Source organism: Pituophis catenifer, unplaced genomic scaffold (genome assembly GCF_029215685.1).
Source record: "Pituophis catenifer annectens isolate HBS135680 unplaced genomic scaffold, rPitCat1.0.hap2 SCAF_2, whole genome shotgun sequence".
Classification (NCBI taxonomy): domain Eukaryota; kingdom Metazoa; phylum Chordata; class Lepidosauria; order Squamata; family Colubridae; genus Pituophis; species Pituophis catenifer.
Genome location: NW_027256882.1, coordinates 65,886,777 through 65,913,406, shown reverse-complemented (window position 1 = coordinate 65,913,406; position 26,630 = coordinate 65,886,777). Strand labels below are relative to the sequence as shown.

Sequence of the window (26,630 nt, the reverse complement as noted above, 5' to 3'; positions counted from 1 at the left end):
TGTTTCATTAAGCCATCGAGCCAGCACTGTCCAAAGATAGTCATGTGGCCACTATAACATCATGCCGCAGCGCAAAGTGTATGGCAAAACACAGAACACTGTTACCTTCCCAACAAAGTGGTACCTATTTATCTACTCGCATTTACATGCTTTTGAACTTCTAGCTTGGCAGTAGCTGAGGCAGATGACGGGAGCTCACTCCTTCATGTGATGGTAGGACTCGAACTGGCAGAGTATAGACCAGTGATGGCTAACCTTTTTGCCATTGCGTGCCAAAAGCAGGGGGAGCGCGGGGGGGTCATGTGCGCATGTGCCCATACCCAATGCGCCCCACCTCCCCGCGCATGCACATGCGACCTCCCTGCTTTTGGCATGCGATGGCACGGTGGGTCCAGTAGGCCCATTTTTTGCCCTCCCCAGGCTCCAGAGGCTTTCTAGGAGCCTGGGGAGGGCGAAAATGGGCCTTCCCCATATCCTGGAGGCCCTCCAGAGGCTGGAAACGGCCCGTTTGCCGACTTCCAGTGGTCCCGGAAGGCCCGAAAATCAGATGCGGGCGCCAGAGCTGAGCTAGGGCAACGCTCATGTGCCCACCGATATGGCTCTGCATGCCACCTGTGCCATAGGTTCGCCATCACGGGTATAGACCTTCTCTGACATCTTTTAAGCCACTGAATTCCCACACTTCTAGTAGGATGAGAGGTAGTATAAAATTAAGCCATACAAAGTTTAATTCATATATGAATGTTAACAATATGGATTTGTTAAAGCGAATGCAAAAAAGTTTCCCCTTTGTTTTCAGCTGTTTTCATTAAGTTTCCTTTGAACTTGCAGATTGAGCCTCTGGATGGACCCTTGGAAGGAGGAACTCAGGTCACGATTCGAGGGAGAAATCTTGGCCGTAGATTCAGTGATGTTGTTAATGCTGTCAAGATAGGAAATGTGAAATGTTCACCACTTCAGGACAGATATATAGTCTCTGAGGAGTGAGTAATTCAAGCTAAATTATTTTGAAATCAAGCACATGGGAAGGGTTGATTTTGTCCTTTTCAGGGGATTGATCCTTTCTTGTTTCAGGGTTCAGGTATGTGATGGCTTTGGTATATGACTGCGTAGGGGATTGCATGAATCTGTTAATATGTAAATTGATAACAGAATATTCAATCCTTAACTTCTGTGACTTACTACCAACTGCTACTGTTTGCCTACTGACCCAGTGAATGAAACCGTCTGGTGCAAACAACCAGACCCACACTCAAAGAATTCAACAACAATTAGTTGTTTTATTGCCGAAACCATAATCTCAGACTGATGGTTTGCAACTGAGTGAGACTAGATAAGTCAGTGAGACTGTCACTGGGTGTTGTGCCTTGTGATTCTTGATGAATATATCTTGTCTTTTTAGGTACACTGAGAGCATATGCACCAAAGACAAATTCCTTGTGTGTCCAATCACACTTGGCCAATAAAGAATTCTATTCTATAAGGTTCAACATCATTTAAGGGAGGTTGGATTTCGCCTCTTATACCCACATAGGAATTCTAGTCTAAGTTCCCATTTGACTCCTCCCCTAGCTGTCTCCCCTGAATGACAGACTCCTCCCCTAGTCTGTCTCCTACAGAAACTATCTGGGCCACACCATTTCCAGAAGAAATGTCTGTCTGTCTTCTCTCTCTCTTTCTTTCTCTCATGCACACACATATGCATAGATAGACACACACACACACACATACATATGTGAAAAGATATATAATCTTTTCATTTTTAATGAAGAAATTTCTTCCAAATTATAGGTAACAAAACTAAAACTTAAAATTGAAGCATTCACATCCTATAATTCAAGCTCTTTATGCTATATATTATTGTTCTGATTGAAAAAAAATACACAATTGCATGCAGGTTTTTTAAACGCAAAGATAACATAAGAAAGGAAATTCCTTTTTATATAAGGTAATACCTCACTGACAAGCATAAGTTTTTCTTAGTTAGCTGTCTTTGTGTAACAAAGGACTGTAATCCACAAAATTCAGAGCTTTCTCATCTTTTATAGACAGGGAGGAACTTAGGGTGACAAGAGTAATAAAACTTACACAGCTGCTTCCCATGCTGTCACAGTTTAGAAACAATTTCTGCAGTTCTGTCAATTTTTTCCCTAGCTTCACATCCACACACTTTTTGCAGTTGTCTTCATTATTGAAACTAGACAGGCTTCACAGACCAGCTAAGGTGACTTGTCTACATCCTAATTTGGGATGAAATCATCCATAAAAGGAAAAATTCTATTTTATTCTGTAAATGGAATACTCACTCAAGAACCAAGGTTAAAAGGTTTAGCAAATAAGCAACCTAGAATTACTGACTCTGTTGTTCTGTTATTAAAAGCACTATAACTACATTTAACTTTGATAGATACACAGATTATACATTATGGAGAGTTGATGGATATAGGTAGGGATAAGTATGCATGAATTAAGAAAAAGGAAAAATATACATAGCCATGCCAAAAATGCATCATAATTAAAATAAATTTATGTGATTGAATGCCTAAACATGCTTATTACATCTTAGTATTGTCCCCAGGGGTGAAATCCAGCAGGTTCTGACAGGTTCTGGGGAACTGGTAACGGAAATTTTGAGTAGTTTGGAGAACCGGCAAATGCCACCTCTGGCTGGCCCCAGACTGAGGTGGGAATGGAGATTTTGCAATATCCTTTCCCCAGGGGTGGGGAGGGAATGGAGATTCTTCCCCTGCCATGCCCACCAAGCCACACCACGCCAACCAAGCCACACCCACAGAACCTGTAGTTTAAAAAATTTGGATTTCACCACTGATTATCCCTGATACATTTCCTACTTCTGCGTATTTATGAATTAAAGCAACAATGGCCCTTTAATTTTCTGGCCAAGTATTATGTTTTAAAACTTTCCCCATTATAGCCACTGTTTCAGGTTTTTCTTCAGTATAAAATCTTTTAATAGCAATAATATTGACCAGAAATGACATTCGTTCTCTCTCGTGTGCAGGAGAAGGGGACATTTCCCAACATTTATATGCAGGGTACTGTTTATCCTACAGAAATTATTCCTGTCGCTCTGTTTTGCAACTTGTGTGACAGAATAAAGTTGAATATAGGGCATCGATGATGAATGGGGATATGCTGGCTGGCTACCATTTTCAATTTTAAACCACCCCTCACCCCCCTCAACACCCCTGGCTAAGTATGTATGCATTCACCACAACAATATTATTATTTTACAATAGAGTAAAAACACTTAGTACACACTTACATTTAGTAGAAAACAAAAATCCTTGCTGTATCTGGTAATAGCAATATTGAGGTTATTGAAGTTATCCAAAAAACACAGTGTAGTTCCTGGAAAAAATTTTCATGTAGATGAAAAATGCATAAACAGCACATTGGACAAAGGACTAATGAAAAAGTTACAGTTCAATTAATTAAAGCAGTGCGGTGGTTTTTGGTGCAGACATTCTTTACATTTCAAATCCTATTCCAAGCAGAAGCTAGCAGCACATTTAAATCACGAAATTGTTTTTAAAAGTATTTTTTAAAATTTGCAAAATAGAGAAAAAATGAGAAAAACCCAAAAGACCAACAAAATAATCCCCCGCGGCCACACGGGGGATTATGGGAGCGACGGAACGCTCCCATGTGACACCTCTCCTGCACGAGCTGCACTGGCTTCCGGTGGTCTTCCGGGTGCGCTTCAAGGTGTTGGTGACCACCTTTAAAGCGCTCCATGGCTTAGGGCTGGGATATCTACGAGACCACCTTCTGCCGCCAACAGCCTCCCACCAGCCAGTTTGCTCGCACAGAGAGGGCCTCCTCAGGGTGCCGTCAGCCAGACAATGTTAGCTGGCGACCCCCAGGGGGAGAGCCTTCTCTGTTGCAACACCTGCCCTCTGGAATGACCTACCCCCAGAGATACGCACAATACCAGACCTCCGGACTTTTCGTCAGGCCCTGAAAACTCATCTATTTCATCTAGCCAGGCTGGCTTGATCCCATCCTTTCAGTTTTAATTTGAAATTGGTTTTAACTGGGTTGTTTTAATTTGAGGGCCAAAATTATTTAATGTCTTTTAAACTGTTTTTTAAATTTTATATATTATATTTTATCTCGGCTGTTCACCACCCTGAGTTCTGTTGGAGAAGGGCGGTATAAAAATCAAATAAAATAAATAAAAATTAAAAAAAAATTAAAAAAACCCCACAAAAACCAGCAACTAAAATAAACAACAAGATTATATAATATATCAACTGAAACCCATTCAGGACATTATTGAAAGATATCACCAAACTTTGACCAAACACAATAATATTGATGAAGCATTCTGTTACATCCATAGTTCATGAATTGAAAGCAAGTACATATCAGCTGAATCAAGATGTTAAATATGGAGTTACCTGATCTTTCCAGACAATCTGGAAAAATCAGATGAATTCAGATTTGTTTGTATATAATTCAAAGTACATTCATGTGATCATGTTCACATCTACATGATCTATGCATATTAAGAAATATAGAGTTAGTAAGCCATCACAGGGAAATAATGAGACTACCAGGACACATATTACTATTTTAAAAAAAATGGTTTGTTTTTTTAGTCAACTGCACATTTCCAGAATGAACTATAATGGCCAGATTTTCACAAGTCTGTAATCATAAGAATTGGTAACAGAATTTCAGAAATATCAATACATACGAGTGACAAACAGCTGAAATGGGCATATAAATTCTGACTTTAATCTGATTCGGGTGGAATTGTCCATTCCTAAATACTCTGTTTTGCATAGATTGGTATATATAATTTCAGGTTGTTGCATTGCTTCAGAATTATCAAGGATAATAAAGAATTTGTAGCAGAATAATATTATGTGACTTATTGTTTTTTCAATAAGAAATGCTCATGAAGCCAACATGGGGCATAGAGGCATTCTTGGAAATGAAAATAATACAATATGCCAGCTTATTAAAAATGAAAATGCTCTTTAAAAATAAAACAAAAACAATACTCAAAGAGCCATAAGTTCATATTTTGTCTATCCTTGACATATTTTGTAGTCTGGTCACACTTCTTATTTTTCAGTCAAAACCTCTTTTTTTACACAGAATTGTTTGCTGGACTGGAGAAGCAACAGAAGAATTTTCTGATGTGGTGATAGTGAATGTGAGCAAAGAAGGAAAATCCAAGGAGCGATTTTCTTATATAGTACGTAATTTCTGCTAACTGAATTCTTAATCATAAATTGTCATAAGGAAAAATTGTGATTTCCAGTGATATGCACAAACAAATGTGAAATATATCATTAATTAATAAAGACATATTAAAATTTAAATATGCCTTATCCACGGAGTACTTGAGAATTAAAGAGGCTTATCCAAATCTCCTGTGTCATCAAGATACCCAGCTCTACCTACTTTTACAGTGACACCCTAAACATGCACATTAAAACGATTCTTATTTTATCCTATTCTGCGTAAAGTATGTCTTCTTGATAGATCTGTGAGTTTTGTTGTTGTTATTTTATCCATCAGGCCAGAGAGTAGCTTTTGGAAAAGCAATTTAAATCAGGTAGAAGGAATTGACAGATTCCTGGGGGGTGGGGGGGTGCTTAAAGATTTGGTGCTACTGAAATGATATTAGCATAGATATCATATGGAAGGAAAAACTCACAATTGGATTCCATCTTTTTGTAAACATATGGTCACCAATAGTACTTTTGGTTACCTTAACCAAGGTAACTCTCATCCAGTTCACTGTGTCTGATTCAGATGTGACAAAAATGAAAAGACAGGCTATTAAGGACAACCGTTTCCAAATGTTTTACATTAAACTTGTAAGTAATGTAACAATAATATCATTTAATAGTAGTTTCTATACCATGCAGTACTAAATCAGTGTGATTGATTTCCAAGTAATTAACTTAGAATTATTTTTCCCTATGATATTTTTAACATCTTTGGTTTGTTGTTGGAGAATGATAATAGGCTTGTCACAAGCAATTTTTTTAATGTTTGCAGCATTTACATTTCTGAACTGAGATGTCACTACAAACTAGGAAACCAATGTATGTTCTTGACATTCCTCTTTTTTGTCTTTTTAGCTTCCAGTAGTGAAATCTATGTCTCCATCTGTTGGACCAAAAGCTGGCGGTACCAAAGTAACTATCACAGGAAATAATCTCAGTATAGGATCCAAGCTTCGAGTTTTGCTTAATACTACAAAAGAATGCAGAGACATCAGGTAAATACTGCTCAGAATGAAACATGATGCAGCTGTGATGGTTAGAAATTATACTTTTCATATCAGAAAACTAATTGAATAAGAAAGTTTTCTAAGAAATATGTTTTCCAAAGTATAAATTAGATTTGCAGTTGAGCTGATAAATATGGGGCTTTTGTATAAATTTATCATTACTTATATTAATTTTCCAATGTTTAAAGGATATATTTTTGATGGATAGCCTAGACTTGTTATTAGTGCTATATGATTTTGTTATATAACTGTCTTGTAATAATAAACAAGTTCTGCTTAGATCAAATAATTTATGGAGGATGTCTATCTGATAGCAATTTCAATTTATTTCTCAATATTGTATTATATATGTGTGTGTGTGTGTGTGTGTGTGTGTGTGTGTATGTATGTATGTATGTATGTATATCAGAATTTCCAAATAATCTGCAAATGCTAAAACTTTCAAAAACAGAAATGGGAAAGCAATGTTTCTTGCTTTCTCAAGCAAGAGATTTCTAAATCTCTGAACTTGGATTTAGAATATAATAACAGAGTTGGAAGGGACCTTGGAGGTCTTCTGCTTAGACAGGAAACCCTTTCTTTTTGTATATGAATGAATGAATGAATGAATGAATGAATGAATGAATGAATGAATTTATTTATTATTTATTTATTTATTTATTTATTTATTTATTTATTTATTTATTTATTTATTTATTTATTTATTTGATTGATTGATTGATTGATTGATTGATTGATTTGCCACCCATCTCACAATCAAGCAATTCTGGGCCGCCTTCAATGAATACCAAGCACCCAACCATCCAACCCTGAGTTAGATATATTCTTCAGTATTCTTCCTTTCTTTGTCACAGTTTCATAAGCCTTTGTTACTTGTAAAACTTCAAATGAATATCATGCATCATAGATTCTCACCGTAGAATTGGGCATGTCCATGAGTTATTCAGAAATGTTTATCTTTTCTTTATAGTCGCACTGATACCACCATCATTTGTACGATGCCAAGTATGGAAACTATTACCCATGTGGTTGTCTGTGTCCAATTTGAAGACAAGTCTTGCATTGGTTCTAATAACTTTCAGTATGAGAAAAATCCAAGTATAACAGATATCAACCCCAAAAAGAGTCCAATCAGGTAAGATATCTCTCTTGTTGCAGAAGTGGTCTGGATTAAGTCTCTAATGCATTCATGGAAGTTGTGTATATTATTCTGAAGTTCAGATTATAGGGAAGAGGCAACTTCCATGCCTGTTTTATCCAAGGGCATAATTTTATCTGGTATCGAGACAAGAACCTGGCATGCTAGTCAGAAGGCAACCACTGTTTGGAAATTGACATGGGGTGATTTCCAGTCTCTTGGAATGATAGCCCAGGAAGTCCTCAGAATTTCTGATGATTCGTTCTGTTGTTGTTGTTAGTTGCGAAGTCATGTCCAACCCATCGCAACCCCATGGACATGTTCTCTGGAGTCCATTTAAGCTCACGCCTATTGCTTCAGTGACTCCATCCAGCCACCTCGTTCTCTGTCGTCCTCTTCTTCTTTTGCCCTCAATCTTTCCCAACATTAGGCTGTTCTCCAGTGAGTCCTTCCTTCTCATTAGGTGGCCGAAGTATTTGAGTTTCATCTTCAGGATCTGGCCTTCTAAAGAGTAGTCAAGGTTGATCTCCTGATTCATTCTAAGTACATCAAAATAGAGACCGACCCCATTTCACCTTCTCTTTTGCTTCCTGGTAAAGGGTTGTCCCCACATACCCATTCTTCACTGAAATTTGGGTAATGCAATAAACTTTGTACAATAAGATTGTTGGAATCCAGTCATTGATGCAGCTGAATGGGGCACAGGGCCAGATTCATGAAGAGGCAAAAGATGACCTACAATCCTGTTATAGTGGCTCATTGAAGGGACCAAGTAAGACCTGGTGCAGATCAATGAGAACAGGCCCTGGTTTCTCAGAAACATCTTGCTCACATGACGGTCTTCAAGAATTTTTTTTTCTCCACCCAGCTGGCTGGGAAATAGTTCAGTCACCCCAAACACTCTAAGTGCATGAAATTCAGATCTAGAACCTAACCTATACCTAAAATGTTATAGACAATATTGGTTCAACTTCTGAAAAAAGTTATGTTATGTTTTATTAACCATTTTTTTATGGAAGGAATTATTTTTATCCCCATACCCCTTTGCTCCATATGCTGTATTCATTCAACATAGTTGGAAAGATTTCCTATGAAAAGTACAGTTGATGAGTCAAGCACTTGTTCACTCTTAACCCAGTTTCAACTAGGAGTACCAACCCCAAGCAATAAGAAAAAAAAATGTTAATTTTATATGCTTCAAATCATATAAAAACTTCAGGCAAATCCATATAAAATAGTATTATTTTATTGGTCCTCACGTCTTATATAGGTTGCATATTTTTATTAAGAAACTAGTATATTTGCTCTTAAAATACATTGCCTTTGATGTCATTTCTTCTTCAAGGCCTCGGGGCTCCTGTTCCTTTCTGAATGTCTATGAATTCACTCCCTTCTTAATACTTATTTAAGTATAAAAGTGTAAGGTGAATAAAGAAATGAGCAAGTGTACCTCAAGACCATGTCACTCAGAGTGTGCGTATAAGGCCAAGGCTCCTGATCTTTAGTAATTCTTTAAAGGGAATTTTGACTTTTAATTACAGAGACCAAATTTTAACATGCGTAAAAAATCTTTGAAAGTAAGCAGTGATGACACTTCCAGTTCTCACTGCTTGATGTAAAATTATCTTAATTGTTTTATTTTGAGGATCAAGAGAAGTAGCTCAAAAATATATGTCAGCAGCTACAAAATGTAGCCGCTTATGCTTGGCAAAAATGTATGTTTAAGATTGAAATAAATATAATGCACTGGTACTGAAGTCAAATCAAAAACTCAATCAAAGACAGTAATGAAATGCTTAGGAATGATCACCATATTACAGTTTCCATTCGTTTTGCTATTTTTCCTTGCTTCGGTGCTATAGTTTCATTTCACAATTATCAAACAAAGTAGAATTTTTCTTCAAATAAGACTTATCCCCCAAACGTTTATTCAGAAATGGTATGAGTGACAAAAGTTTCTGAAAATAGATAAAGTATAGTGTATTAGGGCTTAGAGAAGCTTAAATGACTGGTGAAGTCCAATATGGGATATTCTGGTTTGAGTACTTTTGAGGCTAGATAGATGTATATTCTGATTTCCTAATGAGCCAATATAGTTAAAGCAGACAGGACATGAAGTATGTGAAATAATAGAAAGTTGGATGCAAGAGAAAGCCTGAATAAAGGTTTTTGGCAACCAGTGGAGATAGGCCATTCCCCTGTTCTGCTCTCAACGCCAGTGGCATGTTCTAGGGTCATTTCATTATTTCCTTTAATAGTTTCTGCAGAGGAGGTTCCACATTTAGCTATCTAAAGGCAGTGTTTAAGGAGAAAAGTATTCAAACTTATTGTTTACTCGTAAGTAGCTGCTGCTGGAGGTTTTGGTTTGGCAGCAAGGCAAAAAGAAATTATTCAAACTCTGTTTCCATTCAAGTTCAGTGGTGAAATGTTTCTTGGTTAATTGATAATCTTCTGCTCCAGTAGCCTCTTGAATACTCCTGGATGCTATACGGTATTACTGATTGTCTTGGCCTCAATCAGCTATTAGCAAATGTCTAGAAGCAAATCATTCTCCTCTTATGATTTGGCTGGGGAGGAGCAGAGAAACCTAATATGTATTTCTGAGACCTGGTTGGGTGAATACAAGAGTAGTAATTGTAAAGATTTGCCCAGGAGTTTTTCAGGACCTTCAATAGCCACTGCTCCAGAGAACGAGGAATATGTTAATAAGACTATAGGAAATCATAAGTATCTGATACAAACATGAAGAAATGATGAAGTGTGTGCTATAACATCATGACCCAATCCCTGGCCTTTTGTATTTGCATCCAAATACAAATATGTAAGCCATGTGGCTTGAACCCTGAGACACATTCTTTTCATTTTATTTTCATATACATGTGAAAGGCATGTCTTGGTTATATGTAATTACATACAGTCTATATATGCTTGTAAAGTATATGGATAAAACAATCCACGTGTCCTATATAAAGTTTCTGCACCAAGTCAATAAAATGTTATATAGTGACGTCCATCAAAAACCTTATTCTTCTACTTAAAACAGCAGAAGGTTGTCAAGTCTTCGTAAAAGGGGAAAAAAACTTTCCCCATTTTTGTCAAGTGAACATTGTGACAAAGATTCAGGACAAATGTAGATTTCTGTGTCCTTGAATCTAAGTCTTATTTTTCATATTATAGGTACTGGGGAAATGTACATATTTCATATTTCATAAAAATAATATTTATTCTATAAAGAATTGCTATTAGGACTGTGCAAATTTAGTTCATATAATTCACTTATTAGGCTTATACCTCCCATATATAGCACTCCCCCTTCAATTTTTCATCTAATCCTTTATCTTTCTATTTCCCTTTATTCTGGTTTAATAGCGGAGGCAGAACCATCACTGTGGAAGGAAATGGATTTTTGATGGCTCAGAGTATGTCCATGGTTGTTCGTGCTGTTGGAAAAGAACAAGTGGTAAGTCTTCACCAGTGAAAAAGTAAGGAGCAAAATGTGTAGAAATGAAATTCAGGAAAAAACATAAACTGTGTCTAAGCACCTTTAAAATATTTACTCATTAAATACAGAATCCTCAGTTTTATTTTCAGTTTTTATAGATAATTTTACTGTCATGTTATTAAGCAGTTTATGATTCCACATGTATCTTTTATCATGACATTTCAGTAAGTCTTCAGTAAGCAATCAAATGTGCCAGGGTGTATATTTGAGCTGGTACCTTCCTTTGCCATCAGCGTCACAGTTTCATTGTTATGAGATTCAAAATATACGTGTGAATTGTTCTTAAAGGCTAATGAGATATGTTTTTGGAGACACTGGTTTCACCACCCATTGACATTTTTTCTATTTATAAAATGTTTGGATTATAAAGTTTTAAGTTCGTGGGAATTTAATTCCATTGGGAATTGGGGAGGGGAGATCTTGCTTAAAATTACTATTGCATAGTCCTTTTTTTCTGGGGATAATTTAGTGCTCATGTTCAGAGGTCTGATTTTTTTGCTGTCAGCTGTATGAAATAAATATAAAATCAAATGCCATGCATATTTCCTCTACTCTAGTTAACCTTGTGTATAATAAATTAGGCTAAAAGAGAATGAGCTACTTGGTGGGGGATGAATGCTGGTTCCTCATTAGAGAAAATGCTAAAGAAAGCAAGTTTTAGCATTGGGTGCTTTCTTTTCAGTTATATCCTATGGACTAGAATTTGTGATTTGAGTTATATGGCTTCTGCCATTATAATATTTATGATACTGATCAATGTTTCTTCCCTTTTTTATTTTCACATATTATGAACAAAGAAATGCAGTTAAAGTTTTTGCAGAATTGAATTCTCTCTGTTTTTTCCATTCAATATTTTTTAAGTATTCAGGAATACTTAGTCTTAGCTTCTGTTAATCTAACATCTCTTACCTTCTGTCATCCGTAAACCCCAAAGGTGCTTTTTCAAAAGGCAGGTTTTTCCTTAAAGACGCTTTGCTTCTCATCCAAGAAGCTTCTTCAGTTTTGACTGAACGGTGAATCCATTCAGACAGAATCCCCAAAAGTCACTGCCATCAGTAAAGTTAAATTACACTGTAGTTTTTCAGTCTATATCGGCAGTTGGTGGAAGTATCTATTTTTATTTTGGCAAATGCAAATATTTAAAATTGTTGGCAACTTTGTAGAATCTCTTTTGTCTATGTTTGATTTGCTTTCTTTCTTCTGTTTTTAGAACTGTAAAGTTCACTCGGACACTGTGATTACCTGCCCTTCTCCAGCTGCCTCCAATCTTACTGGAAGCAAGCCAGCATTAGTGGACTTTTTCATCAATGGACTCCTGTATACCGACGAGAGCCTTTTCCCCTTTGAATACCCTGAGGAAGCTGTACATGTTAGCAAATTCCACATGGAATACTATACAGATCCCCAGTTCTTCACAGCCAATAAAGAGAAATTGATTAAACATCATCCTGGAGAGCCTTTCACCCTTGTTATACATGTAAGAATTTGGAATATATGGACCAGAGGTGGGTTTCAGCAGGTTTTTGACCAGTTCTGGAAAACTGGTAGCGGAAATATTGAGTAGTTCAGAGAACCGGTAAATACCATCTCTGACTGGCCCCACCCCTATCTATTCTCTGCCTCCCGAGTCCCAGCTGATCAGGAGGAAATGGGGATTTTGCAGTATCCTTCCTCTGCCATGCCCAGCAAGCCATGCCATGCCCACCAAGCCACACCCACAGAACCGGTAGTAAAAAATTCTGAATCCCACCACTGATATGGACACTGAGAGAGAGGAGGATGCTTAATGTGAAAATATTTAAGCCTCCAAGGGGAAAGAATCTTGAGAAGGCAACATTGTCTGGCATAGGCAGATTGTCACCTTTAATCATTACATTGATTACGAGTTGGAGAAGGAAAACTTGGCTCAATTAAACAGTAAAAATTTAGCCATGAGCATTCAAATAAAAGTTTGTTCTTTTTCTAACAATTTAAGAATGTGGGTAAATAAAAACAATCACAAGGGAACAAATGTATGACCGAATAGTAATTGAAAAAACATTTTTATTCCCAAAAAACACCAACCTGCTCATTCTAATAGCTTCTCTTAAATAAAGAAGAAAATTTTGATAAAGTAATAGGTTGATCAAGAAAAAATGCTACTTGAAGGCCATTATGGTTACTGAAAGTCTTCACCAAGCTTCAGAAGCACTGGACAATGTATTCATCAGCGGGCAATATAAGCACTACCTTCCCTCATTCTGTTTTTCCCCAGATTATTCATCATCTGTTTCCCATTAGGTTTCAATATTAACTATCAGGTAAAGATCAAAAGCACAATTTGCGTTCAAGGCTTTTTAGCTCAAGTTTTCTATTCTGGGAATTTGAAAGAGATTGGTAAACAACTCCTGTTTTTAATATGCATTAATATCTTAGCTAAAATAGAAAAATAAAGAGGATAGGAAGAGATTTCTGTATTTGTGCCTTGAAAAAAATGAAAGGTGCTATCTGAGAGCTTTGAAGTCCATAAAGTTCAGAAATGTTGAGGGCTGAATTTAGTTCCTGGTAGAATCATGTTGCTTTTCTTTATTTCTCTTATTAGAAAGAGCCTGACAACCTTGGTCTGGAAAGCAATGAATATGAAGTTAAAATTGGCCTAATTTCCTGCGAGATCCAAATTGTTTCTGACAAAATCATTCACTGTTCAGTCAATGAATCTTTGAGCACTTCAGAAAGAAAACTCCCTGTTACGGTAAGTGATATGAGTCTGAAAGCATGTGCCAACATGTATATAATTTGCTTTGTAGCCCATCTAGTCTCTTATGCCCCATGGAATTTGGCTTCTATTATGAAGTCCAAGTAAAAATTTAAAAATAATATTTTGCCTTTGGTATCTATGTTGAAAGAGAATAATATCAAAACATTAATGAAAACATTCAAAGGTTGTAAGTATGGTGCCACAAAAAAGATAGCTTTGTGGCATCTTAAAAATGAATAGGTTTACTATAAAATAATAGTATTATGGTTAATAATTATCATAACAAATTAAATGTATTAGACCTTAAGACAATGATATGCAACTTTTCTTGATTTAAAGACTATACTAGGTTTTGCACAGTGACAAGGACTGCATGTCCAAAGTAGTGAGAACAAAGGACCACTTGGGGGGAAAGTTTCAGGTGTTTTGTCTTTTAAACCACCCACTTCATCTGTTCTTGAGTAGACTCTGAGAGACCCAAAAAGGATGCTGATTGGCTATAGGCAGTCCCTGGAACACACATTTTACAATCCCGTTTTACAGGTTACACAAGATCCTTCTTACATGAGATTGAAGAATGCATGAGATTCCTCTTACATCCCCAGGGCTGGGCATGGTTTTATCATGCTAAATTATCAGGAGCGGCTGGAATTTCATTCAACACTATCTTTATATACACAGGTTGTCCATCCCTATGTTAAAATCTTTTAAAATATAATCTGAGAGGAAAAGGAAAACCTCAAGGATTGCATCCAGTGATTTGGGAATTGTTAAATATTGTTGAGTATTGTCTTCGGAGCATCAAAATACACAAAGTCTATAAAGATTTGACATTCTTGCTTCAGACATAGATGGCACTTTTGATCAAGGAAGAGAAGGGATTCTCTGTGAATGTGGAGATTCGTTGTACTTCGTGCTTTAAAGCTGTCCCTCTAATGAACAATATTCATCACAGCCTGTTTTTCAGTCATCCCACCTGAGGCTGGAAATAATGTTTTGGATTTATTCCCCGTAGAAGCCAGAAGATAGGTGAAAATCCAATTGAGTTGCTCACACTGTGTAAAATCCTGTGCTTTTGTTTCCTAGGCTTTCGAGGATAACATTTGTCCATTTAACAGGTTGCAATTTGCTTATTGTATTGGTCCTAACCTTTCTGATGCTTTTATTCTTTAATATTTTAATGTATTTTTTATTATTATGTTGCTGTGCCTTTTGATAAATGGAAATGGCTATTAGAGAGATTATGGACTCTGCTTCAGTGGATTATTCAGGCAGAGTTTCGACAGCCATCTATCAGGGTTGCTTTCATTTCGATTCCTGCAGTGAATATGGAGCAGACAATACCCATAACTTTTCCCCCATATTTGAACATCTTATTAAAAAGGGCCACATAAATTAAATTAAATTAAATTAAATTAAATTAAATTAAATTGATTTAAATGTATCTTAAAATGTTGGTGTACTTTTGAAAAGCTGAAAGAAATACCTATTGTATGTACCCATAAATAAGCCCATTTGTGAATAAGCCAAACCCTATTTGGGAGATGTATTTTGGCACCTAAAATTCTTGATTTACTCCAGAGTTTCTATGGTAATAAGTAAATAATTAGAAGGAACACAGGTGGGCTGCAGTTGAGAATAGTGATGTAGATTTAACTTCTATACAATATTGCCCTCTATCCCCCATGTCCGTAAATAACAACAGTTCCCACATATGGAAGAAACCAAAGGAGACATACTCAGGGATATCACTGGGGTGAAGATTAAATCTGCTCCCTATCCTTTCTGTTCATATTACCTGGAATGGAAAGCCATGTGATTCAGATTTAAACTCCCTAAGTTTCTCTTTGCCTCTTTAAAATATAATGCTTAAGTGTTACCAAACATTCACAAGGGGTGAGAAGAGAGGGAGACTTAAGTACAGTAATTCAAACAGAAAAGGAAGAGAGAGAAAAAGAAGTATCTTCGTGTGCCATTTTTAACGAAAAGATTCCAATGAAAGACTAGAAAGATTTTATCAAAGTGACTGGTTCTATCCAAAATAAATAATGGGGTGGAATAATTAAAAATCATAGAATGTGGTTTATTCCAAGTGGCAATAATTTAATGATGAATTGTAAGTCCTGGCTACCATTAATAATTGTATAATCTATGTGGTAACCCTCAGTAGTGTCACATTTTGTTCCTTCTCTGAACACACACATACACACACACACACTTAAGAATAACAGAGTTGTAAAGGATCTTGGAAGTCTTCTAGTCCATACACATTTGCTCTTAGTAAGAAGTACTTTCAAGAATTTTCAGGATTTTGGGATTAGGAACTTGGTCAGACCTTTAACTCAATAACAGATGCTCCACCCCAACTTTGATGGCAACACTTCCTGATCAGATTTACCCCTTCTATTTCCATTACAATTCTGAGAAGCCTCTACCAATAGGGTTACAAGGCTTTGAAAAAGTAATTAATATTTGTTTGGCTTAAGATGGGTGAGGGAAAGCTTGAATTGTACCCTAGTAAAAACAATGAAGCCAGAGCCTGTCAAGTGCATTTCAAAATTAGGGCTTCCAAGAATACATCTAACATAATGTACAATGTATTTTCAATAGCCAATGCTTTACTTACCAGCAGTTATCATCTAAATAGCAATAGCACTTAGATTTATATACCGCTTCACAGTGTTTTACAGCCCTCTCTAAGCAGTTTACAGAGTCAGCATATTGTCCCCTGTACCCCTCTCAGAAAGTCTGGATTCTAGGCACTGCTCTCTCATGCTGTAAATTTCTTTTTCTTCTATAAGCTTTCTTCAATATGTGATTGACTTTGTGATTTTATGAGTATTTCTGGGCTATGTCACTTAGTTGTTCTGTATATCTTACTTTTCATACTGTTCATACATTGGCTTCTTAGGGGTGACAGACAGAGATTTATCTCCAAGGCCTAATAGTATATGGTATAGCTTTTACTATTTGCTCACAGCAAATACCAGTTGTCCCCTTTTTCAGTAAATGTATTCATATTAAATTGGCAGAAAAAAATGTTTTCATTGAAAGAGATAAAAAGAGAGGGACGAGTAAGGATAAAATCATCCTGTGAAGTGCAACATTTTATAAACATAAGATGAAAACTAAGCCAATGCATTTGAGAAAAGTTTTTCATTTGTGGGGTCTTTATATACTAAATTCCATTGCCAAAGCAAAACCAACAAATATTAGCACTGTGAATTTCCTGATATTTTGCTAATAAAATCAGATGTTAATCATAACGAGGGAGATGAGATTTGTGACGGCATGAGCAGCATACTGTATATGTAATTCCATGTACAATTTGTTCAATAGTCTATGCCGTGTTAGCAATTTATCCAACGCCAGACTAGTCATATCACATCAGCTGTGTATGGGTGAAATATGGGTGATTTTTCAAACATTTGGCATCTATATTATAAGCCTTGTCTAACAACAAGGATGACAAGTTTTAGAAAATGTATTCTTCATCTCAAATTGATTGGGTAGGTGGTAGGTGGGTGGCTAGGTAGGGAGAGGGGAAGGGAGAAAGGGGGGGAAGAGGGGGGGAGAGAGAAATGCAGTTACAGTACAGTACAGATGATCCTTGACTTAAGACCAGAATTGAGCTCAAAATTTTTATTGTTAAGTGAGACATTTGTTAAGTGAGTTTTGCCCCATCTTACGACTTTGCTTGCTACAGTTGTTAAGTGAATCACTGCAGTTGATATGTTAGTAACCTGGTTGTTAAGTGAATCTGGCTTCCCCATTGACTTTGCTTGTCAGAAGGTTGCAAAAGGTGCAGACATGACCTTGGGACACAGCAACAGTCATAAATATGAACCAATTGCCAAGCATCTGAATTTTGATCAGATGATCATGGGGATCCTGCAAAGATTGTAACTGTGAAAAACTGCCATGTCACATTTTTCAGTGCCGTTGTAACTGTGAACAGACATTAAATGAACTGTTGTAAGTTGAGGTCTACCTGTATTAATTTTTGGAAGAGGAAATCCCAGAATCAATACTACTGAAGATCTGAAGCCACAGCTAAGTTGCATTGCTGAGCCCTGATTCTATAATATTTAGGTGACCTGATGTTCCTTCTCTTCTCCTTTACAGGCTTTCATTGACATCTAGTACAAAGTCTGTGTCATTCCTTCCAAGGTCATCATTGCCTCTTTTCTTCTTTCTCGTTTATTTTTCTCAATGCTTGGAACGCTTTTCTTAGATGTCCATGTCAAGTTTCTGCTTAAAAGCTGTCCTTTCCATGAATCCATTTAGCTTCCTTCCATAAAACAAGATGGAAGCTATTATTGCTGAATTAGAAAGGCCAGCCATCATAGTAATAATAAGGAACGGTGGGATTGTGACGCAACAATAACTGGAAGCCTTGGATTCTCCATTTCTGTTGGATATTAAGCCTACTTTTAAAAGTTACACCTAGTACTTGCAACTACAGATGAGAATAAGCAGTCATTTGAGTTTCAGTCCAAATCAGACTTATCCATTGCTTGGAAGTGTTACCCATTGCTTGGAAGTGTTACCCATTCCTCTGCAATATATTATCTACTCAAAATCTTCCCCTTGTCCCAGCTGTTATTTACCTCTGATTTGTTTTTTGTTGTTGTTGTCAGTAATATCTTTGGGAACAAATCACAATTGCAAAGGATTTATGGTAGAATAGTAGCCAGAAGGAAAGGGTAATCCCTTCTGCGAGCTGCAGTGGCACAGTGATTAGATTACTGTGGTTAGAATACAGTGCTAACTGCAGTACTGCAGTACTGCTGGCTAACTGCAATTTGACAGTTCTAATCTCATCCGTTCAAGGTTGACTCAGCTTTCCATCCTTCCGAGGTCAGTAAAATGAGGATCCAGATTGTTGGGGGCAATATGCTGATTGTTGGGGGCAATAGGCTGACACTGTAAAACCACTTAGAGAGGGCTGTAAAGCACTGTGAAGCGATATATAAATCTAAGTGCTATTGCTATTGCTATTGCTATTGCTATTGCTATTGCTATTGCTATTGCTATAATAAAACATGGTCCAACCCTTAGGGGTTTTTTTTACTTTGAACTGATATAAAATACGGTATATTCTAGTGCTGTATCACTGTGCCAATGTTTTAGATCTTTTGTCTGTAGAACACCTCTCTGCTGTTCACTTAAATGACTGTATTTTTTTTCACCCTTCTCCATGAGTCTGAAAAAGTGTGCAACTGCTTTAAAGAGTCATCTTTTTGAAATTAACACAATCCAAATAGAGACCTGGAAAGAGGGACTGCTTTAAAGAATAGCACTGAGGCACTATGCTTAGGGGCATGCAATGCAAGGTCCAAATAATTTTAGCGTTCACAGCTATAATATTGCTTATAAATGCTCTCCAATTACTATTTCAGTTTTTTCCCCTTCTTGCTTCTACTTCTTTTTTATACTCTCCATTCACCTTACAATCAAAACTCTACCAGTGGAGGAGTTTTTTTTAAAAAAATAAAACATGTGAAAACTGCCAAGATTCTGTTTTTGTTGGCTGCCGTATTCCCTGTATTGTAATAGGCTGGAATGTTCTGCCAGTTTTTAAAAGCTATGAATAAAGCTACATGTTTTCCTTATCTAATTAAAGGAGAATATGGAAAGTTCATTTTATTTAATCGCTATAATACATATTGATTTTTGTCTTCAAAATCTGAAGGCTAAAACCATGTTTGCCCAGCATTTAAGATATGTGAATAAATCAGTTTCTTCACCTGAACCTTTCTCTGGACATGAGTTAAACTTCTTGATATGCTGAAGTAGCCAACAGTGAGTTACTGTACTTCTCACTCTATGAGTGGGAAACCAGATAAAAGCATACTTGGACATTAGAAGCGCAAAGGACATATGGAAACAAAGAGAGTATCAGTAGTCCATTAAGTAGTATGAGCTGAAAAAACTAAACATTTTTAGAATTTTGGCTTTATAACTAATTATTAACTGCGCTTGCTGAAATTCTGTTGGCACCGGCTTTCAGCTTTCTTCAACACATTCTATTTATTCTGAGTTCTTGGATTTTCTTATGAGCCTATTATATGGGTCCGTTCCTGCCTTGAGCTGAATCATGATGCTTGCTGGAAATGACTATACTGGAAATTATTACATGTAATTTCCTAGTCACCTATTTCTCATACCTCTACTGCTGTTTGACTACCAGATTCCCAGATCAGTAGGTGTAAATTATTTCATTTCTTTCTCTTTAATTTCATTTCCATTTTACCAACATAATATCATCGACCAAAAGATATCTTTGATCAAAACTGCCTGAAGAATGATAGAGATACAGTATTGTTCAATATAGCATGGACTTTCTGGGCCAATGGTGGGGGTTGGGAGGCATTGTGTTACAGTGCTTCATCTACTTCTTCATCAGGTGGTTCTAGTTAGTGTTGAGGGGAGAGATAGGACCCACAGGCCCTCACTGGTGGGGTGACTCAAGGTTTAACACTCTCTCTTTTCTCCTGATTAACATTTACAACACTCCACTAGATGAAGTTCTCTGTCAGTTCACGGCTTGGTGTCATCAGCATATTGATGATATCCAGTTTAACAAGTGCAAGTGAAGCTATTTAGGAACTGAATCAGCATCTGGTGGCTGTTTGGGTCTGAATGGGAAAGAAGAGACTTTTACTCAATCCTGACCAAAGTGGTTATAGTTGTTTGGTCTCCCGGTGTTGTGGCCCGCCAGCCACCAACAGAGCTAGCAGCAGACTCGGATGATGAGGAGGTTGGAGAAGAACCCGGGCCAGTTCTGGAGCCTAGGGAAGGCTCTGATGGATGCTCAGCATCGGACACAGAGATAGAGCCAGCCACTGGAGAGGCAGCTGCCTTTGGAGTCAGAGTTGAGTGAGGAGGAGGAACAGCTGGGGCCTGTTCCAGATGTGCATATGTGCAGAGCAGATAGGAGAGGTGAACAATGGAGGACAAGGAGTCAACTCGAGAAGCAAAACAAACGACAATGCTGAATGGGCCCTCCCTGGCTCAGGAATAAATAGGAGGAAAGGGGAGTAGTGGTCGTAGCAGACAACCATTCACATTTCTGGAGATTTTTCTCATTGTGTTTCATGTGACAAAGACTGCCTTGCCAGAACTGAAGTTTGTTTATTTGAACTGACTTAACTTGCAGCCTTTTGGCTGGGAGCTCATGGCCTTGCAATTGTTGTAACAAGCTGATAAGGCCTACTGCTTCGGTTAACTCCTTGCAGGACTCTTGCCTGGACTTTGTGGGTGAATGCAGTTAATTCACAAGGTGTAAATAAAGAGGGATTTTTCTTTGCAAGGAGTTTGTTTCTTGGTTCTGCGAAGGCTGGGTCAGACCACCCCGTTCATGACATTCCCATCATTTGTCTTGAATAGGGTTACATTTCCCTCCTGTTCCTCCTGCTCCTCAAAGAACAGCTGTGACCAGGGCGATCTTTGTACAGGTACATCTTTTGTGCCAGTTGTGCCTCTTCCTTGATCAGGAGGTTCTTCAGATGGTCATCCACATCCTAGTCACCTCACATCTGAACTGTTTTAATGAACTCTACCTGGGGCTTGAGGACCATCCAGACACTAAAAATGGTTCCAAATGACTTGAGCAGTAATGAAGATAATCCTTGAGATGCCCATGTGTCAGCACTTCTATGGAGGCAGCATTGGCTACAGTTGGCTTCCGGTGCAGTTCCAAGGTGCTGCTTGTTATCGTTTGTTATCTTTAAAACTCATCATGGCCTAGAGCCTGGCTATCTGAGGGACCACCACTCTCCCATTGTTTCAGTCTTCCCAGGACATTTGGGCAGAGTGAGTATGCTTGAGATCCCCTCAATTAAACCCTGTTTTCTGGGAAGGCAAGGAAGCATCTCTTCTCTGTCTCCACCTCTGCCCATCCCCCCAAATATATGGAGGGCACCCATTCTTATGGGGTTCTAAAAAGCCCTTAAAACATTTCTTTGATCCAAAGCCAGAGGTTAATAGGGATATGTGTGTTTTACACTAGCTGTTGTAATACAGGATGTCTTGTTTTGCTTACGTTTTTAATTGTTGTAACTTGTATTAGATTTTATAAACCATCCAAGGTCTACTACAGGGGAGTGTTATAACGAACAAATTAAATAAGAAATTAAAAATCATTTGTAGTAATAATGGTTATTATTTTAATTTGGAAATGTAATAAGTCTGTAGAGATTCTCAGTCATCCAGGTCATGGTTGTCCCAAAGGTGCTTTTTCAGGAGGCAACTGAACTTTCTTGTTTTTTTCTTTTGAAGATGTTTCGCTTCTCATCCAACAAGCTTCTTCAGCTCTGTCAGGATAGTGGGGATCCTTCCATTCCCCATTATCCTGTCAGAGCTGAAGAAGCTTCTTGGATGAGAAGCGAAACGTCTTCAGAAGGAAAAACAAGGAAGTCCAGTTGCCTCCTGAAAAAGCACCTTTGGAAATGCAGTGGATAAACTTCAAAGTAAACTAAAACTTGCTGAAAGCATGTAAGTTACTTTATAGATATATTCATATTTGGGATACAAACAGTTCCTGAAAAGGTACCTATACTTTTAAAAATAAACAGAGCAGGAAAAAAAAACCCTAAAGAAATTGACATACTTTCTACAAGGATTCTTTGCTGATCAGGAATATTAACTTTACTCTTTTACTTTATATCCTAATAGTATTATCATGTAACCTCTGTGCAGCTGTTTCCATTTTTTTGCCAATCTGCCTGAGGATCCGTTATCCCCAAGCTCATTATTCTTTGTACATATACACAGGTCTGTGATAACAGTTGTCAGATCTGGAAATGCTAATCAAAATAAGTCTTGCTATTAAGTTACATTATTGTGATTATTGCAAAATTAGAAACTATGTACTTTGCTAAGTTCAGGCATTCGTGTCAAGCATCTTTCCCTTATAATGTGATTTCTTTATTTCTTCTTTCTTTTCATTAAATAAGTGGGCGATAGCTTCTCTCTGTTCTTTCTTAGATCCAAGTTGGGAAATTCAATCAAACAATTGCTATGTTGCATCTTGGAGGAAGTGAAACAGCTATCACAGTTTCAATAGTCATCTGTAGCATCTTACTCCTGTTCTCTATTGTAGGTAAGAAACCATACTGACTCCAAGTGTGTTAAGCATGCATTTTCAACACACTGAAATTGTTAATATCAATAAAATAATGTACTTACCTTAATAGGAGATTGGGTGGGCAACATTTATGGGATGACCACTTTTTCAGTAATTATTTTTGGGATTTAAGGATTTTTAAAAGATGTTGACCTTAGAAGGCACATGCTGCTGGACATGCGCATCGTACATGTGAGCAGAACTCAACTTTGTAGATTTCTTCTCCATTTCAGTATGGAAGTCTCTTGTTTTTCCCTTTTTCTCGACTGATACGTCCAGACTCTAAATACACCATAACTGTGTCATTTCATCATTTAAAGTGGCAGGAAATTAAACTATTAAGATTTGACAATTATTTGGTGCCTCTGGAACATGCAGAAAATAATCTTGTGAACGGCATGTAGAATATCAGCTGTCTACTCCTGTACAAATTTAAATTAAATACCGATATTTCAATATAATAATATTTATTGTGGAAATGGAACATCATACCTTGCCAAGAAACATGAAAAATGAATTATATCACTCCATATATTTCTATCCTTGCAAACCATCTTTGGTTCTACCCTGTCCATATATCACTTCTTACAGGCCTTTTGTTTTTTTAAGCTTCTCTGTATTTTCTTTTTGAGTATATTGCCTAATCCACCTACCCTTTTTCTCAGTCTCTCACTTTATTTTTTATCCATTCATTCTTCTTTCATATACTTTATTTCCCAATACAGTCTTCTTTCTCTTTCTAGCAACATGCTATCTTAACATTCATCTCTCACTGTTTATTCATTCCACATTCATTCAACACCCATTCATTCTTGACTCTTCTCATTTTACCACACATGTTGCCTAAGTACCTTATTCAACTTTTATGTTCCTCCTGACATATCCAATTCTAATTTCCATATAACAAAGTGAATAGAGCCACAATCTGATACACAACCATTTTTACTTCTTTCAACAAATATTCATTTCTCAAAGATAATCACATATTACCTATCACTTTTGTAGTGTAATTTGTACATCTTAATATTTCTTCAACCATTTCCCCATCTTTAGGAAACATTTCTAGGTACACAAATTCATTTATTTTGATATATGCATTATTTCTATCACCTATCACTCTTATTGTATTCAACAACCAAGCTTTAACTCTATAATTGCAGAAAAAGTCATTATCAATTAAGTTTCTTTGCTTTATCAGATGCTTTCTCTAGGCCAACAAACATACAATAAACAGCCATTCATACATTTCTGCTAAATGCAAAAATCTAGTTTTCACACTTCCCAAATGTTGGCTATCTGCATGCTATCTTAATCGGGATTCTATTATATGGCTTGAATTTATACCTCAGCATTACTATTTTTAAACATTCTAATAGCATATATGATTTCATTTTCATCCATTTTTTATGGGATTTTAGTGTTTCATTAATTCCATTCATTAACATATCATTATCATTCGGATAAAATGTCTAAAATGTTCCTTGGCTCACTAATGTTTAATTCTCACTTTTAATTCTTAATATCATCCATTCTGCTGCGGGCTCCTTGTTTAGCCTTTTCACCATTTGCAAAACAATTTTTATTCATGTCAGAATCATTGCATTTTTTCTTTCTCTATAACCTTATCGTTCCTTACGCTTTTTAACATTCTTTGGCATTATACTTTTCTCAGCCTGGCCATTGTATAAAGTTTTTCTAACATGCTCATTTTTGCAGCATTGTTCCTGTATATATACATTCTTTATATGTATTTATTGTTCTCCACAGCTACTTAGTCTGTTATCATTTGACCAGACATCCTTTTCCAAATTTTCTATCAGTGCAGTTGCAGTTTTCAGTGCATTCTGTAACAGAGAACTTTTCACTCATCCAAGCAATATCCACGCCATCTTTCCTTGGGTCTACTTTTTGTTCATTTTGTTAGGAGATTAATCTATTTTATAATTCTTTTTCAAACAGGATATGTATTTTCTCTCTATTATTTCATTCTTGTTTTTAACTTTCTTTTTCCTCATATTTTTCTTCCTATGATCTACCTTAACACTTCCAAAATGGCCTTTCCTTCAATCAGAACATCTCATTATCTTTTTTAGCACTCATTAATTTTCTCAGAGTTTCATCATAAACAAACCAAATCAATCATGCTTTTAGATATATATCATTTTTATTTTTATTTTGCCATTTATAAGTTATGGAAAAACAGAGATCTTTTATGCTCTTTTAAGAACATTCAAAACATAACTAAATTAATGTTAATATTTATTGCTTTAATTTTTCATTGTTTTTAATGATTGTAAACTGTCTAGAGTTGCCTCCAGAATGTGATGGACAGATATAAATTGAATGAAAGAATGAATTAATGAACAAACAAACAAACAAACTCTGCTTTTCCCTAAATTATCTTTGGTTCTTCCAACACTGCCATTCTGTGAAGCATAACATATACCTATCATCAACCTAGAGATTCCTACTTTTAATGTGCAAGCACAACCTAAATCACATCAATTTATACTTTCTGACATAAATTTTATCTCTTTAATTCATATTTAAAATTACCTTTGTATAATATACTTTGTCATATCTATTCAAGTCCACTTCTTGAGATCATATCCCCTTTATTCAGATCTGCTATATTTTCCCCCTTTCTTTTATTTTAAGAGTGGCATCTGCTTTTCTTCCATATCATTTGTTAATTTATGCTTTTTATCATTTTTTTAAAAAAATATTTATTTTGTGACTCCGAATCAGCGGTGACTGTACAGACATGTCCCTGCAGTTTTCTTGGCCATGGAAGTGGTTTGCCCTTGCCTCTTTCTGAGCTGAGAGTGTATGACTAGCACTCAAAGCTACCCAGACTTTTTAGGGAAACCAACAGAAAAGATTGTAAATATCAATCAGGTGATCCTGGGGCAGTTGGCAATCGATCATAAGTACAAACAGGTTGCCAAGCACTCAGATCACAATCACATGACAACATGTGGGCTGGACAGCCAGAACTCCAAGGACTGATTATAACCACTGTTTATTCAGTGCTATCATAACTATTATATAACTTTTCATAACTATTGCTGACCAAATGGTCATAGATCGAGAACTGCCTGTATACTGTTTCCTACATCCAACTGACTTGAAAGTATATACTATATATTGCAAGGTTGCAAAAGAAAGTTTTTATTTCTTGGTACAAAGCTACCAAGATATACTACATTACAAAGATTTAAATCTATTAAGCGGATCGGATTGGTTTTCAATAAATCCTTATATAAAATCCATGCATATACTTAATAAGATAGTTATTTTACAATTACGATTTCTAGTTGTTTTAATTATATACAATTAATATTATCTTTGTTTATTTAGTTTATAACTTGCTTTTCTGCCCCACAAGACAAAGCTATTCATAAAACTTATAGAAATTTGTTAAGCAAATATAAATACAATTTATTTTTATTGTATTTTTACTAAATAATAATCTGCTAATTAAAATTATATTTAACTTTCTCATTTCATTGTTTTTAGTCATTCATTCTGGGCATAAATTTGTCTTGCATATTGCAATGTGCTGTTAAATTCTGCCAAGTTTTGCTGCAGGATACATATTAATGAGCCTGATTATAATGTTAATATTTTTCTGTGCCAAAATAGTTAATATTGTGCCAGAATTAATACAAAGATAGGTTCTGAGAGGTTTTATCAGATGTTCACATCATTAGATCAATTTACATGTAACTTAAAGAGTATAAGCAGTAGATTCATGTAATCTGCTTTTCCCCCCTCTGTTCTGATTGCAAGGAGGTGACAGTAAACATTAGCTTCTACTGTCATACACTGATTTTTTTTTTTAAT

The 26,630-nt window shown here is 36.4% G+C and overlaps 1 protein-coding gene across 1 annotated transcript in view; it reads left to right on the top strand.

Moving 5' to 3' along the window:
* Window positions 1-26,630, top strand: part of PLXND1 (plexin D1) — a 184,086-nt gene that overhangs the window by 96,837 nt on the left and 60,619 nt on the right. Inside the window, exons 13-20 of the mRNA XM_070933595.1 lie at window positions 832-983; window positions 5,131-5,230; window positions 6,126-6,265; window positions 7,248-7,412; window positions 10,785-10,875; window positions 12,128-12,394; window positions 13,499-13,648; window positions 22,646-22,760. Coding sequence (XP_070789696.1) covers window positions 832-983; window positions 5,131-5,230; window positions 6,126-6,265; window positions 7,248-7,412; window positions 10,785-10,875; window positions 12,128-12,394; window positions 13,499-13,648; window positions 22,646-22,760 — 1,180 coding nt within the window. The remainder of the gene's footprint in view (window positions 1-831; window positions 984-5,130; window positions 5,231-6,125; window positions 6,266-7,247; window positions 7,413-10,784; window positions 10,876-12,127; window positions 12,395-13,498; window positions 13,649-22,645; window positions 22,761-26,630) is intronic.